General features: G+C 59.6%; 1 protein-coding gene across 1 annotated transcript in view; it reads left to right on the top strand.

Moving 5' to 3' along the window:
• Positions 1–244: 244 nt before the first annotated feature.
• Positions 245–14,564, top strand: part of HCN4 (hyperpolarization activated cyclic nucleotide gated potassium channel 4) — a 44,078-nt gene continuing 29,758 nt past the window's right edge. The window contains exon 1 of the mRNA XM_025472064.3: positions 245–1,071. Within this exon, the coding sequence (XP_025327849.3) occupies positions 302–1,071 (770 nt within the window). The 5' untranslated portion in view covers positions 245–301. The remainder of the gene's footprint in view (positions 1,072–14,564) is intronic.

Here is a 14,564-nt window from a genome sequence, read left to right as displayed (position 1 = left end):
GACAGCGCGCGGGCCCGGGGGGCGCACGGCGGGGAGGCGCGCGGGCCGTGCGCCCTGCGCCCCGGAGCGGCTCTCCAAGCGGCTGCCCCGGCGCCGCGGCCGCTGCGCCCATTGTTCCCCGCGGGGGCGGGGCGCCTGGAGCCGGGCCGCGCGCCGCGCCCCCGGACGCGGGCGGGGGGCAGCGGCGGAGCGCGGGGGCCCGGAGCCCGGCCGGGAGCCGCCCCGCCGCCCCGCGCCCGCCCGGGCATGGGCGCCTGAGCCCGCGCGCCCCCTCCGCGGCCGGGCGCCGGCCCCGCGCGCCATGGACAAGCTGCCGCCGTCCATGCGCAAGCGGCTCTACAGCCTCCCGCAGCAGGTGGGGGCCAAGGCGTGGATCATGGACGAGGAGGAGGACGCCGAGGAGGACGGCGCCGGCGGCCGCCGGGACCCCAGCCGCAGGAGCATCCGGCTGCGGCCGCTGCCCTCGCCCTCGCCCTCGCCCTCGCCCTCGCCCTCGCCCTCGGCGGCGGACGGCGCGGGCAAGGCCAGCAGCAACGGCGACTGCAGGCGCTTCCGCGGGAGCCTGGCCTCGCTGGGCAGCCGGGGCGGCGGCGCGGGGGGCGCGGGGGCCGCGGGGGGCGCGGGGGGCGCGGGGGGCGCGGGGGGCGGCGGCCACGGGCACCCGCGCGGCTCCGCCGAGGAGCGGCGGCTCATCTCCGAGGGCGACGCGTCCCCCGGCGAGGACAGGACGCCCCCGGGCCTGGCGGCCGAGCCCGAGCGCCCCGGCGCCCCCGCCCAGCCCGCGGCCCCGCCGCCGCCCCAGCCGCCGCCGCCGCCCGCCTCCTGCGAGCCGCGCTCGGCGGACTCGGCCATCAAAGTGGAGGGAGGCGCGGCCGGAGACCAGATCCTCCCGGAGGCCGAGGCGCGCCTGGGCCAGGCCGGCTTCATGCAGCGCCAGTTCGGGGCGATGCTCCAGCCCGGAGTCAACAAATTCTCCCTGAGGATGTTCGGCAGCCAGAAGGCGGTGGAGCGCGAGCAGGAGAGGGTCAAGTCGGCCGGCTTTTGGATCATCCACCCCTACAGCGACTTCAGGTAAGGGGCCCGGGGCGATCCCGCGGCGGGGGGTGCGGGGGCTGGGGTGCGGGGTCCCCGGGCGGCCTCTCCGCCGGAGTTAACTTTCCTGCCTCGCGCGGGGAGCTCCGAGACCAGTGGGGCGCTCCAGGCAGCAGGACACCCCCAGGCCGCCTCCTGCGCCGCGCTGGCAACTTTTCCTCCGTGTTCGGGGCTCCAGTCCCCTCCCTCCTGGGGTCTGGGCCACAGCCGAGGCAGGCTGGAAGGGTGTTGGGCGCCCGGCCTAGCCCTGCAGGCAGCCAGGACCAAAGCTCTGCCGCTGTAAGGCGCACATCCCGCCTCCCCGGGCTGGGCATCCTAGGCGCAGTGGCAGGTCATCCAGCCTGAAGAGCCAGGGCCACGAGGGAAGGAAGACACAGGTGCCAGCTCCCCGGGCACTGACCCCAAGGGTTAGTTGTCTCCTTCTGGTGCCCCCGGAAGCTGCAGCTGGGAGGGAGAGCTGGGCCCCTGGAGGACTGGGGGCGCTGGAGCCTCAGGTCCCGGATTAGAGCCCTCCATGCCCACCTTACCCCTGGGTCCAGACCTTCATGGCGAGCGCTGGGCCAGGCACCCGGGGCACCTGGCATCTGGACTGGCAGGACAGGATGACCTTGCTCATACAGGTCAGGGAAGACGCCTGGTGTCCCAACTGATGAGCAGCTGTCCTGTGACCCCCCAGGTTCATGCAGTGCCCCATCTTCACCCCAGAGGCCCGAGCTTCAGTAGCTACTAGGACTCTCATGGGTCAGTCATGGGTCCCCAAACAAACGGTGTGACTGCCAGTCGGGGAGAGGGACCCTGTCCCCTCCCCCATCACCTGAGTCAGATGCCACTGGGGGGCCCACAGGGGGTATCTGCAAAACAGGAGATTGTTTTCTGTTTTGGCAATGGCGGATTGCTTCTGAAGTTGAAATAAGAGAGCCCCCCCCGCCCCCGCCCCGTCTCCCAGTCAAAATCTTGGGATTCCCCTGTCCTCCCCTCTGAATTTTCCTGACACACAGGACTGAAGTGAGGGTCTTCAAAACGTTCACCCTTTAAAGCTGGGTCTGATTCATTCTCTCTCTCAGCCCTGCCCCCTATTTAGCTCCCTTCCCTGCCTACCCTGCTTGCCTGCCAGTATAAATGAACATTTTACCAACCCAGAGCCCTCTTTGCAAACTCCAGGGAAGCTAGGTTTGTAATGAGAGCAAAGCCATTTTCCATCCAATGAGAGAGATTTCTCGTGCTGGGAGTGACCAGTCAGGCAACACTCGATGGCTTAAAATAGTGGTGAACAGAGCCCCCCGCCCTCCCCCCGCCCCCGCATTTTCTTGTTTTGAGGGACTGCTCTTTGTAGCCCTAATATCTAGGGTTCCCATTCCCTGAATGAGAAGTGTGGGAGGCCACAGGCTAAACAGATGAGCATAGTCTTCAAGGTGTGTGAGCAGATGTGAGACACTCCCATTGGGAACTGTGGCTGGTTCCCGGGGCCAGCCAGTTTCCTGAAGTGTGGCCTCCCCTCTGGTCAGTGCTAGGACTTCAGGCTCCCAGCCTGAGCCAGGGAGGAGTGGGCAGGAGTTGGATCTCCCGCACCCTCTGGGTGTCCTGGGCTTGTCCTCCTCCCTTTGAATGCCCTGCAGGTGGTAGCAGGTGGGCTGTGCCCTCCCTTCCCTTGCTCATCTCCCCATTGTCTGAGAGCCTCTGGTCAGGGTTCTCCTCGCCAGCCCCATTGCGTGGGATGTGAGGGGGTGCAACCCCAGGCATGCCTGGCCTCCACAGACCGCAGGCTTTGATGGAGCACCTTCTGGGAACTGGGCCTTGCCTTCCCAGTACCCCCCCTTACCCTGGATGGTGGAGGGTTAGGGCTGGGTCGATTGCATCCATGGGAACCTTTCTGCCTTCCTGATCTTCCTCTGCCCGTCTTGGCATGTCTGTCTGCAGTACCCCCCGTTGCAGACTCTCTCACTAACTGCAGGCTGCCCGGGACGTGGCGGAGGGTGGTGGTGGTGGTGGGGATAGGGAGGGGTGAACACAGCCGGATTGATAAATGGGCAACAGGATAAGGGTCAGACTGGCCTTTGAATCTGTGTTTGTAGCGACAAGCAGCAGGGACAGGTAGCTGGAAGCACACGTCTGAATGCGCAGCCTTGTAGCTCTCTGGGGCTGGGTGGAGTGTAAGAGAAGAAATCCAAGAAGAAAGACCCAAGGGTGTGTGTCTGGAGGGGCAGTGGTCATACCTCTAAGCCAGGGCAGCTGGTCTCCTGTGCACAAGGTCAAAGAGGCAAGGGCCTGGCTGAGTCTTCTAAGTAAGCTAAGGAAACCCACCACTCAACCTGGCATCGCCCCAACCCTCAGTCCCTTGAGTTTCAGCCACTGGCCATGGGCCTCTGCATGGAGCCAGTCCCCACTGCCCAGCTCAGCCTTCATAAGAGCTTCTGCAAGCACTGCTCAGACCAGTTGAGGATTTATTCATCATTTTGACGGGCAGGAAGCATTGATCCAGCAGAATTGGTTTAATAAAGAATCGCCAGCAAACCATGATAGATTGAGTTTGCGGTTTGGAGTTCAGGGCTCACTGTCATGGGCTGCATCTGGCATCTCCCGTTCCTAGGGGAGGAAGGTTGGGTGCCTTTTTCGAGGGCTGGAGTGGACTATGCTCTGAGGGACCTGCAGAACCTGACCCATGTCTAATAAGAAGCTTCTTGGCTGCCTCCTCCCCAGCTATTGCATGGCTCCTCCAGGCTCTACAGACTTGTCTGGCCTCCCCCCCACCCCTACCCCCGCCTCCCCGCCTCCACCTCTCCCCTCCCCCCCCACCCAACTTTCCAGTTCCCTTTTGAGACTTATATTTAAGGTTAGTAAAGGAAGAAGCCAAGACACACAGCCCCTCAGGACATTCCTTCCCGGGCTCCTGCCCAAGGCTGGAGCTCTTGGGTTCTGGATGGGTCCTTCCTTCCACGTGAAGCCATGTCCTGGGAGCTGAGCTTGGCTTGGCTTGGAACAAATAAAACATATTGTTTTTTCCAAAAGGATAGGAAAGGAGTGGGGACCCGAGTGAAATGTACTTGTTTTTGTTCCCAGGAGCTTGTCAGGCTTTCAAGTGTCAGGCTCAGGGTCTTCCTGGGTGTGTGTATGCCCAGGTATCTGTCTGAGCAGGTGTCTTGGAGCTGTGTGAGTGGACATGAAGGCCGGTAAGGAAGTCCCTATGTGGGATGTCAGTTATGGAGCTACTCCTGTGCCCCAAACTCTAGCTTGGCCTTGAAAATAGAGGCCAACAGAAGCTTGGCCCTTCTCATCCCTCTGCCCCTCCCTGTCCTAGCCTGAGCCTTCTGAAGCTGTGAGGAAGGGAAGGGAAGAACTGCCCTCCAGGGTCCTTTCCTTGGGACAGAAACAGCTAGACTCTGAAATCATGGAAACTGGACTAGTGGCCTGATAAATCCCAAGGGTGACCTAAAACTCAATGACTTCCTGTGCTGGTCCCTGGCCCCAGGCAGTGCCATGGCCCACCTCACATCACTGGCCCAGCCCTATCTGCTATGGGGCCTTGCTTGGGTTAGGAGCTTTGTCTGAGCCTCAGTTTCCCCACCAAGGAGAATGGGAATCCTGTTGCCCACATCAGACCCATACAACTGTGGTCGCCCTGTGGAGGTGAACGCTCCCATGCACCGTCAGAGACCAGTGATGCTGCTGGGCTCCATGCGGCCCCCACTGGCACTGCCTCCTTCCCTTTGTCCTGGAGGGACCAGATGGGCCTCTGTCCTTGTCTCAGGCCAGCGGTTCCAAACCTGGGTCCTGGACCTAAGTGAGAACCTGCAGGAAACCATAGAGTCTCTATTGAGAAAGATGCTCGTATATACAGAATCAACACGACGCTCAATTTTCTGGGGTCTGTGGACTTCCTAAATTGGAGACCACCTAGGTTGCGAACCCCGCTCTATCTAGACCAATCCAGAAAAGAGTCCTGGCCTGGCAGGCGCAGGTGCCAGCCCCTTAGAGCTAGCCCTCCCCGGGGCCCTCTGTACCCTGAGGCCGAGTTAGATGCTAAAGGAGGGACTCTGAGGACTAGTTACTTTTCCATTTCCTCCGCCCCACACCCAGCTCTCTCCAGCTCTCTCTGCTTCTTCAACCAGGCCGGAGTGCATGCACAGGAGGGGGTGAGGAGGAAGGAGGGAGCAGCCCGGCTCTGGGGGTGGGGGCTGGGGGGCTCCTGGAGGCTGCGCACAGGAACGCTGCTGCCCCCAGCAACAGGGGTGCTCACTCTGTGCTGTAGTAGGACGAGGCTGAAAGGAGCTGCGGGCCTTGCCTTGCGGCACCGGGCGGGGGAAGGGCGCCTTGGTGCAGAGGGGAATTCCAAGGTGAGCTGCCTGGGCGCTGCTGTCAGCTGGCACGGTGGGCAGCCGGGCTCTCCGCCGAGGACGTGCTCCACCTGCCAAGACCCAGCTCAGGGCCCAGGTGCCACCGGGATGTGGGGTGTGTGGAAGCCCCGCGGGGCCAGGCCCCTTGTGTCGCCGGCTGGGGAGGCCTGGGCCCCGGGTCCTCCCCCTTGTAAGGCTTCAGTTATCTGTACGACCGCGCCTGACCCAGCTGGGGGCTGCCCTCCTGCCCTGCCCTGGCCCTGTTCGTTCTCTTAGCTGCCGCGAGCTGGGAGGCTGTGGGCTGCGGGTGGCCTGCCTCATGCAGGGCTGGGCTGTGTGCTTGTCTGTCCGCTGGGCCAGCTGTCCTCCTCCCCCCTGCTTCAGGGGCCCCTGGGTCTTCCGGGATGCCCCCTGGGGCCACACAGCCACCCCCATCCGTGGTCCCACCTGACCGCCTCGGGGCATCTGGCTGGAGCTCCCGGTTTGTTCTACGCAGGGCTTCTCACGTGGTCAGGGCATCCGGCTCTCCTGGGGACCTTGTGCAACTACAGATTCTGACTCATTAGGTCCGAGGTAGGGGTGGGGCCTGAGATTCTGCATTCCTGGTAAGTGCCCAGGTGATGCTGATGCTGTTGCGCTTGGGGGACTGGGGTTCATTCACATCATGTGTGTGTTCTCCACTCAGCCCGGGCTCCCGGAGGGCAGAGACCCCGGCTTCCCCTGTGGGCCTCTAGCACCGAGCACAGCGGGGCGAATTCTGTGACCCGGGTCGAGCAACCCTTAGTGATAGAGGTCAGCTGCACGCTTAGGGGGGTTGACCTCACAGCCTTCCTCCCCTCCCGCACTGCGGCTTGGACCCGGCTGTTCCTGGATGCTGACTGATGGTGTGGGATGAGCAAGAGGAGGCCAGATAGCCAGAGGGCCCTCAGGAATCCACCCTGTCCCATGGCTTGGGCAGCTTCTCTCCGACTCGAAGGGCCAGAGGGGTGGGCCCAGCTGGAGGAGCAGGGGCAGAGGGAGTGCGGGGACCGCTGTGCCGCAGTGAGGTTTCTGGGAAGGAACAGATGTCAGTGAGGGAGTCCAGACATGTCAGGGCAGGAGAGTGGGTGTGAGGTGGCCTTGACAGTGGCTGCCTGGGAAGGGGAAGAGACATCCAGTAAAAGCAGCTGCCCTGGCACCTTGAGGTTGTGTTGGGGGGGTTGTCTGAACCCTAATGCCCCTTCCACCGCCCCACACCATGCCTAGCAGCCCCCCTCAGTGGGCTGGACTTGCCTGTCCCCCCCTCAGCCCCCCTCCCACCCTGGAAGGCACTGTCTACACACAGATGACAGAGCTGATGGTGCCATAGCAGCCCGAGCGGCCCCTTGTCACAACACTGGCCATCATGGGGGAGTTTGCCCAGAGCAGAAGGCGAGGTCTCAGCTGCCCCCGGCAGGAAGGAGGGCTTGGCATATAACCGAGGAGGCAGCGGGCTCCAACATATACACCCCTTGGCTCAAGGACTCTTACAAAGCTGCTACTGCCAGTTGCTAATTAATAGAAGGGCCACTAAGGCTGGCCAGGCGGTCCTGCTTGGGCCCAGGGGATATTGAAGAATCCACATTTCCCAGCCAGAGCGGGCCTTGGGGAGGGCAGGGGCATTGCCTTGGCTTTGGAGAGGATGTTCTCTGCCAGCCGGGCTTTACTGAGAAAGCATTGCCAGGGCCCTGGAAATCTGTGATTCCAAAGCCTAGGAGGCCACTCACAGACACTCTCAATCATCAGCACCTGCCCAGAATTGAGGCAGAAGTAGCACAAAAAGATGGTGAGCTCCCCGTCACCAAGGGTGCTCAAGATGAGACAGCAGTACATAGACCAGAAGTTGCTAAGCAGCATCCCATGGACCAAATACAGCACCCAGATGTGTTCTGTTTGGGCAGCACAGTGTGTCATAACAAATCTGAGACACTGTTTTAAAATGGAAAGATGTAACATAAGAATTTGGCTTTCGGGCTTCTCCTAAAAAATTGGAAACTCTGGCAGCCTTGGCCCCACGTTCCCACACCACAGCAGGCAGCAGGGGCACACTAGAGGCCTCTGCTCTCTGGTTGCCCACTGTCCCTCAGGTCCTATACGAAGCCGTGTCATTCTTGCACATTTATCGGCCTGACGCCTGTAGGTTTGAGTTGACAACCCCAGAATCAAACCAGCAAAGACTGAAGCCAGGATGATTCACAGATCGGTAACCGCCCCCTTATGAACCGTCTATACTATGTACCAAGCGGCTAGAAGCGTTGTATCTCATGTTTTATTTACTTTTCACGGTGGCCTGAATGATAGGTTCTATTGTCCCCAGTTTACAGATAAAGAAACTGAGTCTCTGATGGGAGGAAAAAAAAAAGATCTATCCTAAATCATGCAGCTCTCGAGTACCAGAACTGCAATTTGAACCTGGTCTCTAGGACTCTCTCTATCCCTCTTCCTTCCTCTCTCCCGCTTTGTCTCCTCCTTCTTCTTTTCTGTTAGCTTTACAAAGCTAAATTACAAAAGTAGTTCAAGAAGACGTTCTCCTGAGAATGCAAACATTGCCAGTGATGTTTGCCCACATGTTACCGGTATGGTGGGGCTGTGGAGGGATGGGGCTGAGCTGGCAGGGGAGATTTACCACCAGATCTGGACGGGCCTTAGCGAGCTCCTGGCCTAAAGCCTTCGTTTCTACAAGGGGACCAGAGGGTCAGAGAGGGGAAGCCACTGGCCCAAAGTCACAGAATGAGTCTGTGTCAGAGGTGAAACCAGAACCCAGTGGCTTATGTAACATCTGGCTGCAGAGACCCCAACCAGAGGTCCTGAATGGTCTTGTCACTGGGGCTTTTTTTTTTTTTTTTTAAGATTATTTATTTGAGAGGGAAAGTGAAGAGAGAGAGAGAGCACATGAGGAGGGGCAGAGGGAGAGGGAGCAGCAGACCCCTCACTGAGCACAGAGCCTGCCATGGGACTCCATCATAGCCTGAGCCAAAGGCAGATGCTAAACTACCTACCCCACTGATCTACCCTAAGAGGAGCTGAAATCCTATTGTCGTCTTTGCCGGGTGGGTACCGTCCTCTATGATGGGTAACAAGGGTCTTGGAATGCAGCGTCTGGTCTCTGCGGGCGCCACGCAGTGCCCGGTCACTGGAGCTGTTTCTGGTTGTCCCGGCTCCATGCCTGAATTTTGAGGTGATAGATATTTTCAGAGTCCCTTCTGAACTTAAGCTTATCCGTGAGAAGGGAGTCTTTCCATATCGGGGGATGCAGCATCTGGAGGCTGAGCCATGCTTGCCCTAACCCCCCGACTCTGGGGCTGCTCTACTCCCGGGGATGCAGGATCAGGATGCTGACTGGTGTGGAAGCCTCTGGGATTTTGGAACCGCATCCAGATGCCGTTGAGGCATCTGTTCTTCAACAGGGGTGAGTAGGGATCCTAGAGGAAGGGGACAGGTAGCCAGTGGACTCTGGGTTCTCTCCACCAGAGAACTAGGTGGTCACATGGTCTATCTAGTACATCCTTCAGGGATGTGAGGAAGTGGAGTCCTGATTTAGGACCGTGCGTCTGGGGTCGGAGTGTGATCAAGGTCAGATCTTTATCTGAGGCCACGGTCTGGGCCCACACTGTGACCAGGATCAGGGTTCAGCCTGAGACCAAGATAAGGCCTGGGTCAGAGGTCAGGACCCGAGTCCTTGGACAAAGCCTCGGAAGCAACCCCAGTGCCTCCCTGAGGCACCAGGGCTGGGGGCAAGGTGAGCACCTGGCCCACCCCGCCCTGCACCCTCCCCTTTAGGATGCCCTCCCTTTAAGCTCCCCGAGCTCCTACACCTCTTAGCATCTGAGCCAGCTGCCTCTGGTCCTCTCTGGGAGGTAAAGCACAAATTATAAATAAACAACAGTGCCACTGCCGCCGCCGCCGGAGCCACCAAATCTCACACGTGACGGCTCCCCGCCCCACTCGGCTCTCCCATTGTTTGGGGCTGGTGTGTGTCTTCCCAGCCGGGCAGCCAGCTCAGGGCTCCTGCACAGCGGTGCCCAGGGCTGGGCAGGGATGTGTGCTGGCTTGACGGAGGGACTCCCTGCGCCCCGCCGCACTCCCCACTCCACAAACTGCTGAGCCTGCAGCGGGGCCTCCAGGTCGGCTCACGGCAGCTGCGGGGGCCTGATAATTGGCTGCTGATGATTTTGTGTCTGTCTAAGCATTTATCCGTGTGGGTGGACGTGTTATGTCTGCGTGAACAAGGCTTTCAGAAATTAATACGTAACATGGGGCTGGCTAATACACCGTCTTCTGGGCGTGGGGAGGGACAAGCGTCAGGGGTGGGGGGGTGGGTCATGCTCCCGCAGAGACCAGATGCTCTATTCCAAGACTCTTGTCACCCATCATAGAGGACGAGGGTCACTACCACCTGGCAAAGAAGACAATAGGATTTCAGCTCCTCTTAGGGTAGATCAGTGTGGATTAGTGGTCAGGGAAGGCTTCCTGGAGGAAGCAGATCTGAGCTGGATTTGAAGGAAAGAGAGAACCATTCTGCACACTTTCTTGGAAGCAGGTTTCTGGGAGATGGAGCTAAGGGGCTGGGGTGGGTGTTGGTGGGCACTACGGGCAGGTTACTCAACAGCTGCTGCTTTGGACCTGTTCTTATTAAGCTCTGTGCTTCACCCCTGAGGACTGTGACCCCACTGCTCTGGGGCTCGACCCTGATGCTGTCTGAGTACATGTACTCGTATATTGGCACGTGTGTGCATATCTCCCTAGCCTCTCACCCCAGGTCCTTGTGGCCCAGGGCGCTCTCCTGGCTCTGGCCTCAGCCCCAGCTGCACAACCTCTGAGATGACCCCCTTCTTTTGCTATACTACGCCTGGAAGGCAGCTGTTGCCGCCGCATTAATGTCACTGAGTGTGTGGCCTGGAGCCCAGAAGTAATTACCCTGCAGTTCCCTGATGTAGGCTGGAGCAGCCCCTGTCAATGATTAACGTGAGTCCTCAGCCACTCATCACCAAAGCCAGCTTCTCCCACCTAGAGTCTGTCAGAGGACACAGGGCGCTTGTTCCTTCTGCAGGGACAGGAAAGACCCTCCAGCCCTCAGGCCTCAGCAGTGCCATCGGCATCTTTTAGAAGCAACACGGGCTGGCGGGGGAGACTCTGCAGCTGGGGCCTCTCTGTGCAGCATCGGGGCTGGCCCACCCTGGAGCCCGGGTTCTCTCATCCTGAGCTTGCTTAGCTTGTAACTCAGTGTGCTCTCCTGACCCTTCTCCTGTTCCTCTGTATGACCTCAGCAAGGTCCTTTCCTGTCTCAGTGTCCAGGGTCAGGGCTCAGTCTGAGACTGAGAAGAGAGCAAAGCTAATTGCCCAAATAGGTATTGAACCTGTAATCCTGACCCCATTAGTACAAATTGAGCCAGCAGGGCAGGGACAGCGCTGTTGATGAGTAGAGCTGATGAGCACCTCCCTCCCTCTTTCTGGAGACTCCACAGAGGCCTATCCAGGCAGGATCCTGGAGCTGTGCGACGCCTGTGCTCCTGGGGCAGCGGGAGTCCCCGACACACGGGCCTCTCTACAGAGGGCCAGCCCTCTGTGCTGGGGAATGGGGCGGAGGCTCCCCAGCAGGTTGTGCGGCGTCTCTGTGGTCTGCTGAGCACCCCCAGTAGGTCGTGGCTCCTGTGGGAGTGGATGTCGGGGTTTTTTTTGTTGTTCGCTGGGCAAAGGACCCCGCCCCCTTCTCCTCCCAGTTATGTCTCCTGGGGGATGGTTGTCCCCTCCTGGGAGCTCAGACCTGGCCTGGGGAGAGTTCAGATGGGAGGCTCCATGGGGAGTGCAGGTCAGCCTAGACAGCTGTGACTGGCAGCACCATGGGCTTTGGAATTGGCAGGGGAAGGAAATGCGGCAAGCTGTTCATCCTGTCCCAGAGGCTCTGAGGAGTCATCATCCCGCTGTGTTGCTTCACAGCTTCTGGGGACAGAGCCGAGGGGGCCCGTGGTGAGTAAGAGGCCAGTGGATGCTCTCTCGCCCCATCCAGCAGTGAGGACTGAGCCGAGGCCTCCCCTCCCTGCGCCTTGCTTTCCTCATTGAAAATGCTTCCAGAGAGGGATGGGGTTCTAGCAAGACCCCAAGCTGAAATTGGCAGGCCCGGGTCGCCTGGGAGCTTTGTGCAACCCCGGATGCCTGGGCCTCCCGGCGTGCGGCCCCAGGGTGGGTATGATTTGGGGGAGCACCCAGATGATTCTGCTTCTGTCACTGGAGGAGCCAGGGAGCGGGGCACTTGTAAGGCCCCTGCACGGTCTGCAGCTCCACCCACACCAGCCTGCCCAGGCCCTTGGCCCTGGGCCCCCGCCTGGGGGTGAATTGCTGGCTCCCTAGCCCGCTGCTCCCTAGCCCGCCGTCCAACCTCATTTGTGACAGGCCCCTCTCCAGGGAGTCGTTACCTTTCTTCTGTTAGCGATCAGAATCAGAAAACTCTGGGCTGGCGGGACCCCAGGGACCATGGCCCTTGCTCGGCAGCGTCCTTGTCAGACTGTGTTTTCCTAGACGGAAGGCAGCAGAGTCCCATCTGGCTCGTGTTGTCAAGAGCCCAGGCACCTCCAGGGAACCCCCATCTCAGCAAGAAGGGGCCACATAGACCCTCTCAGAGCCGGTACTTAGCTCCCTTCTGCGGGCAGCCCGCCCACCGCGTCCCAGTCCTCCCGAGGCTCATAGTCACTAGAGCACCACTTCTGCGCTGAGTCCATCTGGTTCCCCCTTCACCCCGGTGCCCCCTCCTTCAGGAGCAGGTGAGCTCTCCTACCTGAGTTCCCCTGGGGTTGTGCTCACGTGCTGCTCCTCAGCGGTATGCTATTTTTGTTCCAGTCTCCTGAGTGGGGACAGCCAGAGCTTGAGCCTTTGTTTCCTGGAAGCTGGGCGGGGAAGAGCTCCAGCTGCTAGTCCCCTCCCAATTTTTCCCCAGATGGTCTGGCCGCCCAGCTGGGTGCAGCTCAGAGAGGCTAGGCCACCAGCCTGAGGGAACACAGCATTCTGGCATCTGGGGGCGCTATAGGGCAGATGACCCCCGCCGTACACGTTGGGGTGTATGTGTGTGCACGCACTCACTCTCACATTAGTGTATCTGCGTGCACAGGCTTAAAGTCTCAGCCCTTCAGAGAAGCAATGGGCTGATATCTCGGTTTTCCTTACGGTCGGGCCCCTGCTCTGTTGCACCGTCGAGAAGGTGCAGTCACAATCCCTTCCCCGGAGGAACTCTCTTCCTCTGCAACCTTTGTGGTCTCCCACGGCCCCGGAAGAGGGAAGAGTCCCAGCTACGCGGTCTGGCTTTCAGGATGCCCCCGTCTTCTCTACAGACCAGTCTCGAGTGGAGGGACAGGATGCCAGAGTTCTCTAAGGTTTGTACTCTTCTCTTGGCGAGCTTTCCATCTGGCCAGCTGCCCTTGGTTGGCCTCTTTAGCCTCTGCACTGCAGAGATTCATGGAATTGGTGTTCTTTAGAGATCGTCCAGCTCCATCCTCCCTTATCAAGGGGGAAACTGAGAGAAGGATTAGGAGAGGCAGGGACTTGTTCGGGGCACACAGCAAGTTGGGGGAGGGAGAGGGAGCTAGAACCCATGGCTCTTGGCCCCTGGCCTGGATTCCTTCTGCTGGTAGCATGGGCCCTGCTGCTCCCTGTTCCTTTCCGGCCACATTCTCAAGGCTGGCTGAAGTTCCCCTCCAGCTATCCCCAGCCCACACAGCAGAGCCAGACAGTCCCCTCACTACCCGCCCCCACCAGCTTGTGGCTCATCTGCCCTTGGAATTGGTCTGGCCCATCAGCTGCCCTGTGGGGGTGGGTCTGTGCCTCCCTAAGACTGCAAGCTCCTCATGGTGAGACTGGCACCCACGTCAGTGTCCCCATAGCCCTCAGGCCAGGAGCTGCGTCTTCATGGTCACAAGAATAACAATGGTGATGATAACAGCCAGCATACACTGAGTATTTACCTGGTGTAGCACATTATAAATATCTCATTGAATTCTCCCAGAATCCTGTGAGGTGGGATTCATGTTCTCGTTTTACGCATGAGAAAACGGGCTCAGGGAGGTTAAGGAATCTGTCCGAGGCCACACAGCCAGGTATTTAAACACTACAATGCCTAAACTCCCTACTGTCTGCTACAGCCTGGCTACTGCGAGTGAGGTCTGGGGACCAGCAGCCTCACTGTCACTAGGGAGCCTATTAGCAATGCACATGTCAGCCCTCACCCCACACCTAGTAAATCCCCGTCTGTGCTTTAGTAAAATCCCCAAGTGATGTGTGTGCAAAGCAATGTGCTGGATGATTGAAAGATCACAGAAGGAGGAAGATTCCATGGGTTACAGCCCTCAGCTCACCTCTGCTTGGGGAATAGCCGAGAGCTAGCCCTCACTGTATGCTAAAGGCTAGGGCCTCGGCCCAGGAAAGGGAGAGACTGAGCAAAGAGGCAGCAGTAACGGGTCTTCTTGGGGCTTCAAAACCAAAACCCAAACCAAATTCTCTTCCTTAAATCACGTAGAAAACTTAAAAAATAAAAATACACCAGAATCCCAGCTACCTCACCCATAAACCAAGCACTAGATGCCCTTGGCTCTGAATCTGTTCTGGAGGCAGCCTCAGGCAGCTGAGGGAGCAGCTACCTGGGAGCCCTGTGATTCTGAGTCAGAGAGTTTGAGGTGGGTTAAAAATAGAGCCCTAGTGGCCAGAGGCGGTTGGGAGGAAGAGAGCAAGTCATCTATTAAAGGGGGGATGGGGGAGACCCCAAGTCGGGGAGGTTGGGCCAGAAGAGGGGGTGGTGAGGATGGGGGGCTATGCCCTCGGAGGCAAGAGCTGTGGGCCCAGCCTGGCTCTGGAAGGTTGTGGGATGTGGAGTTCTGGCCTGGGGGGCGAGGGGGAGGAGTCTAAAATGCCAGGTCCAGGGCATAGGCAGGGAGGACCCCCCCTCCCCACCCTCAACCCCCAACCCCCACCCCCAGTCCAGCCCCCAGGGAGCCAGTAGCTTCTCTGGGAGGGCATAGGGCTGGGCAGCAGCTCTGTCTCGAGAATACTGAGCAGGAGCCTAGACACGGAGGGAGCAGGCAGGATTGGTGGAAGATCCCAGTTTTACCGTTGGGAGGGAGGAAGGCAAGGAGGGAGGCT

Source organism: Canis lupus, chromosome 30 (assembly GCF_003254725.2).
Source record: "Canis lupus dingo isolate Sandy chromosome 30, ASM325472v2, whole genome shotgun sequence".
Taxonomy (NCBI): domain Eukaryota; kingdom Metazoa; phylum Chordata; class Mammalia; order Carnivora; family Canidae; genus Canis; species Canis lupus.
Note: the sequence above shows the minus strand (reverse complement) of the source record. Positions and strands in the feature narration are given on the sequence as shown.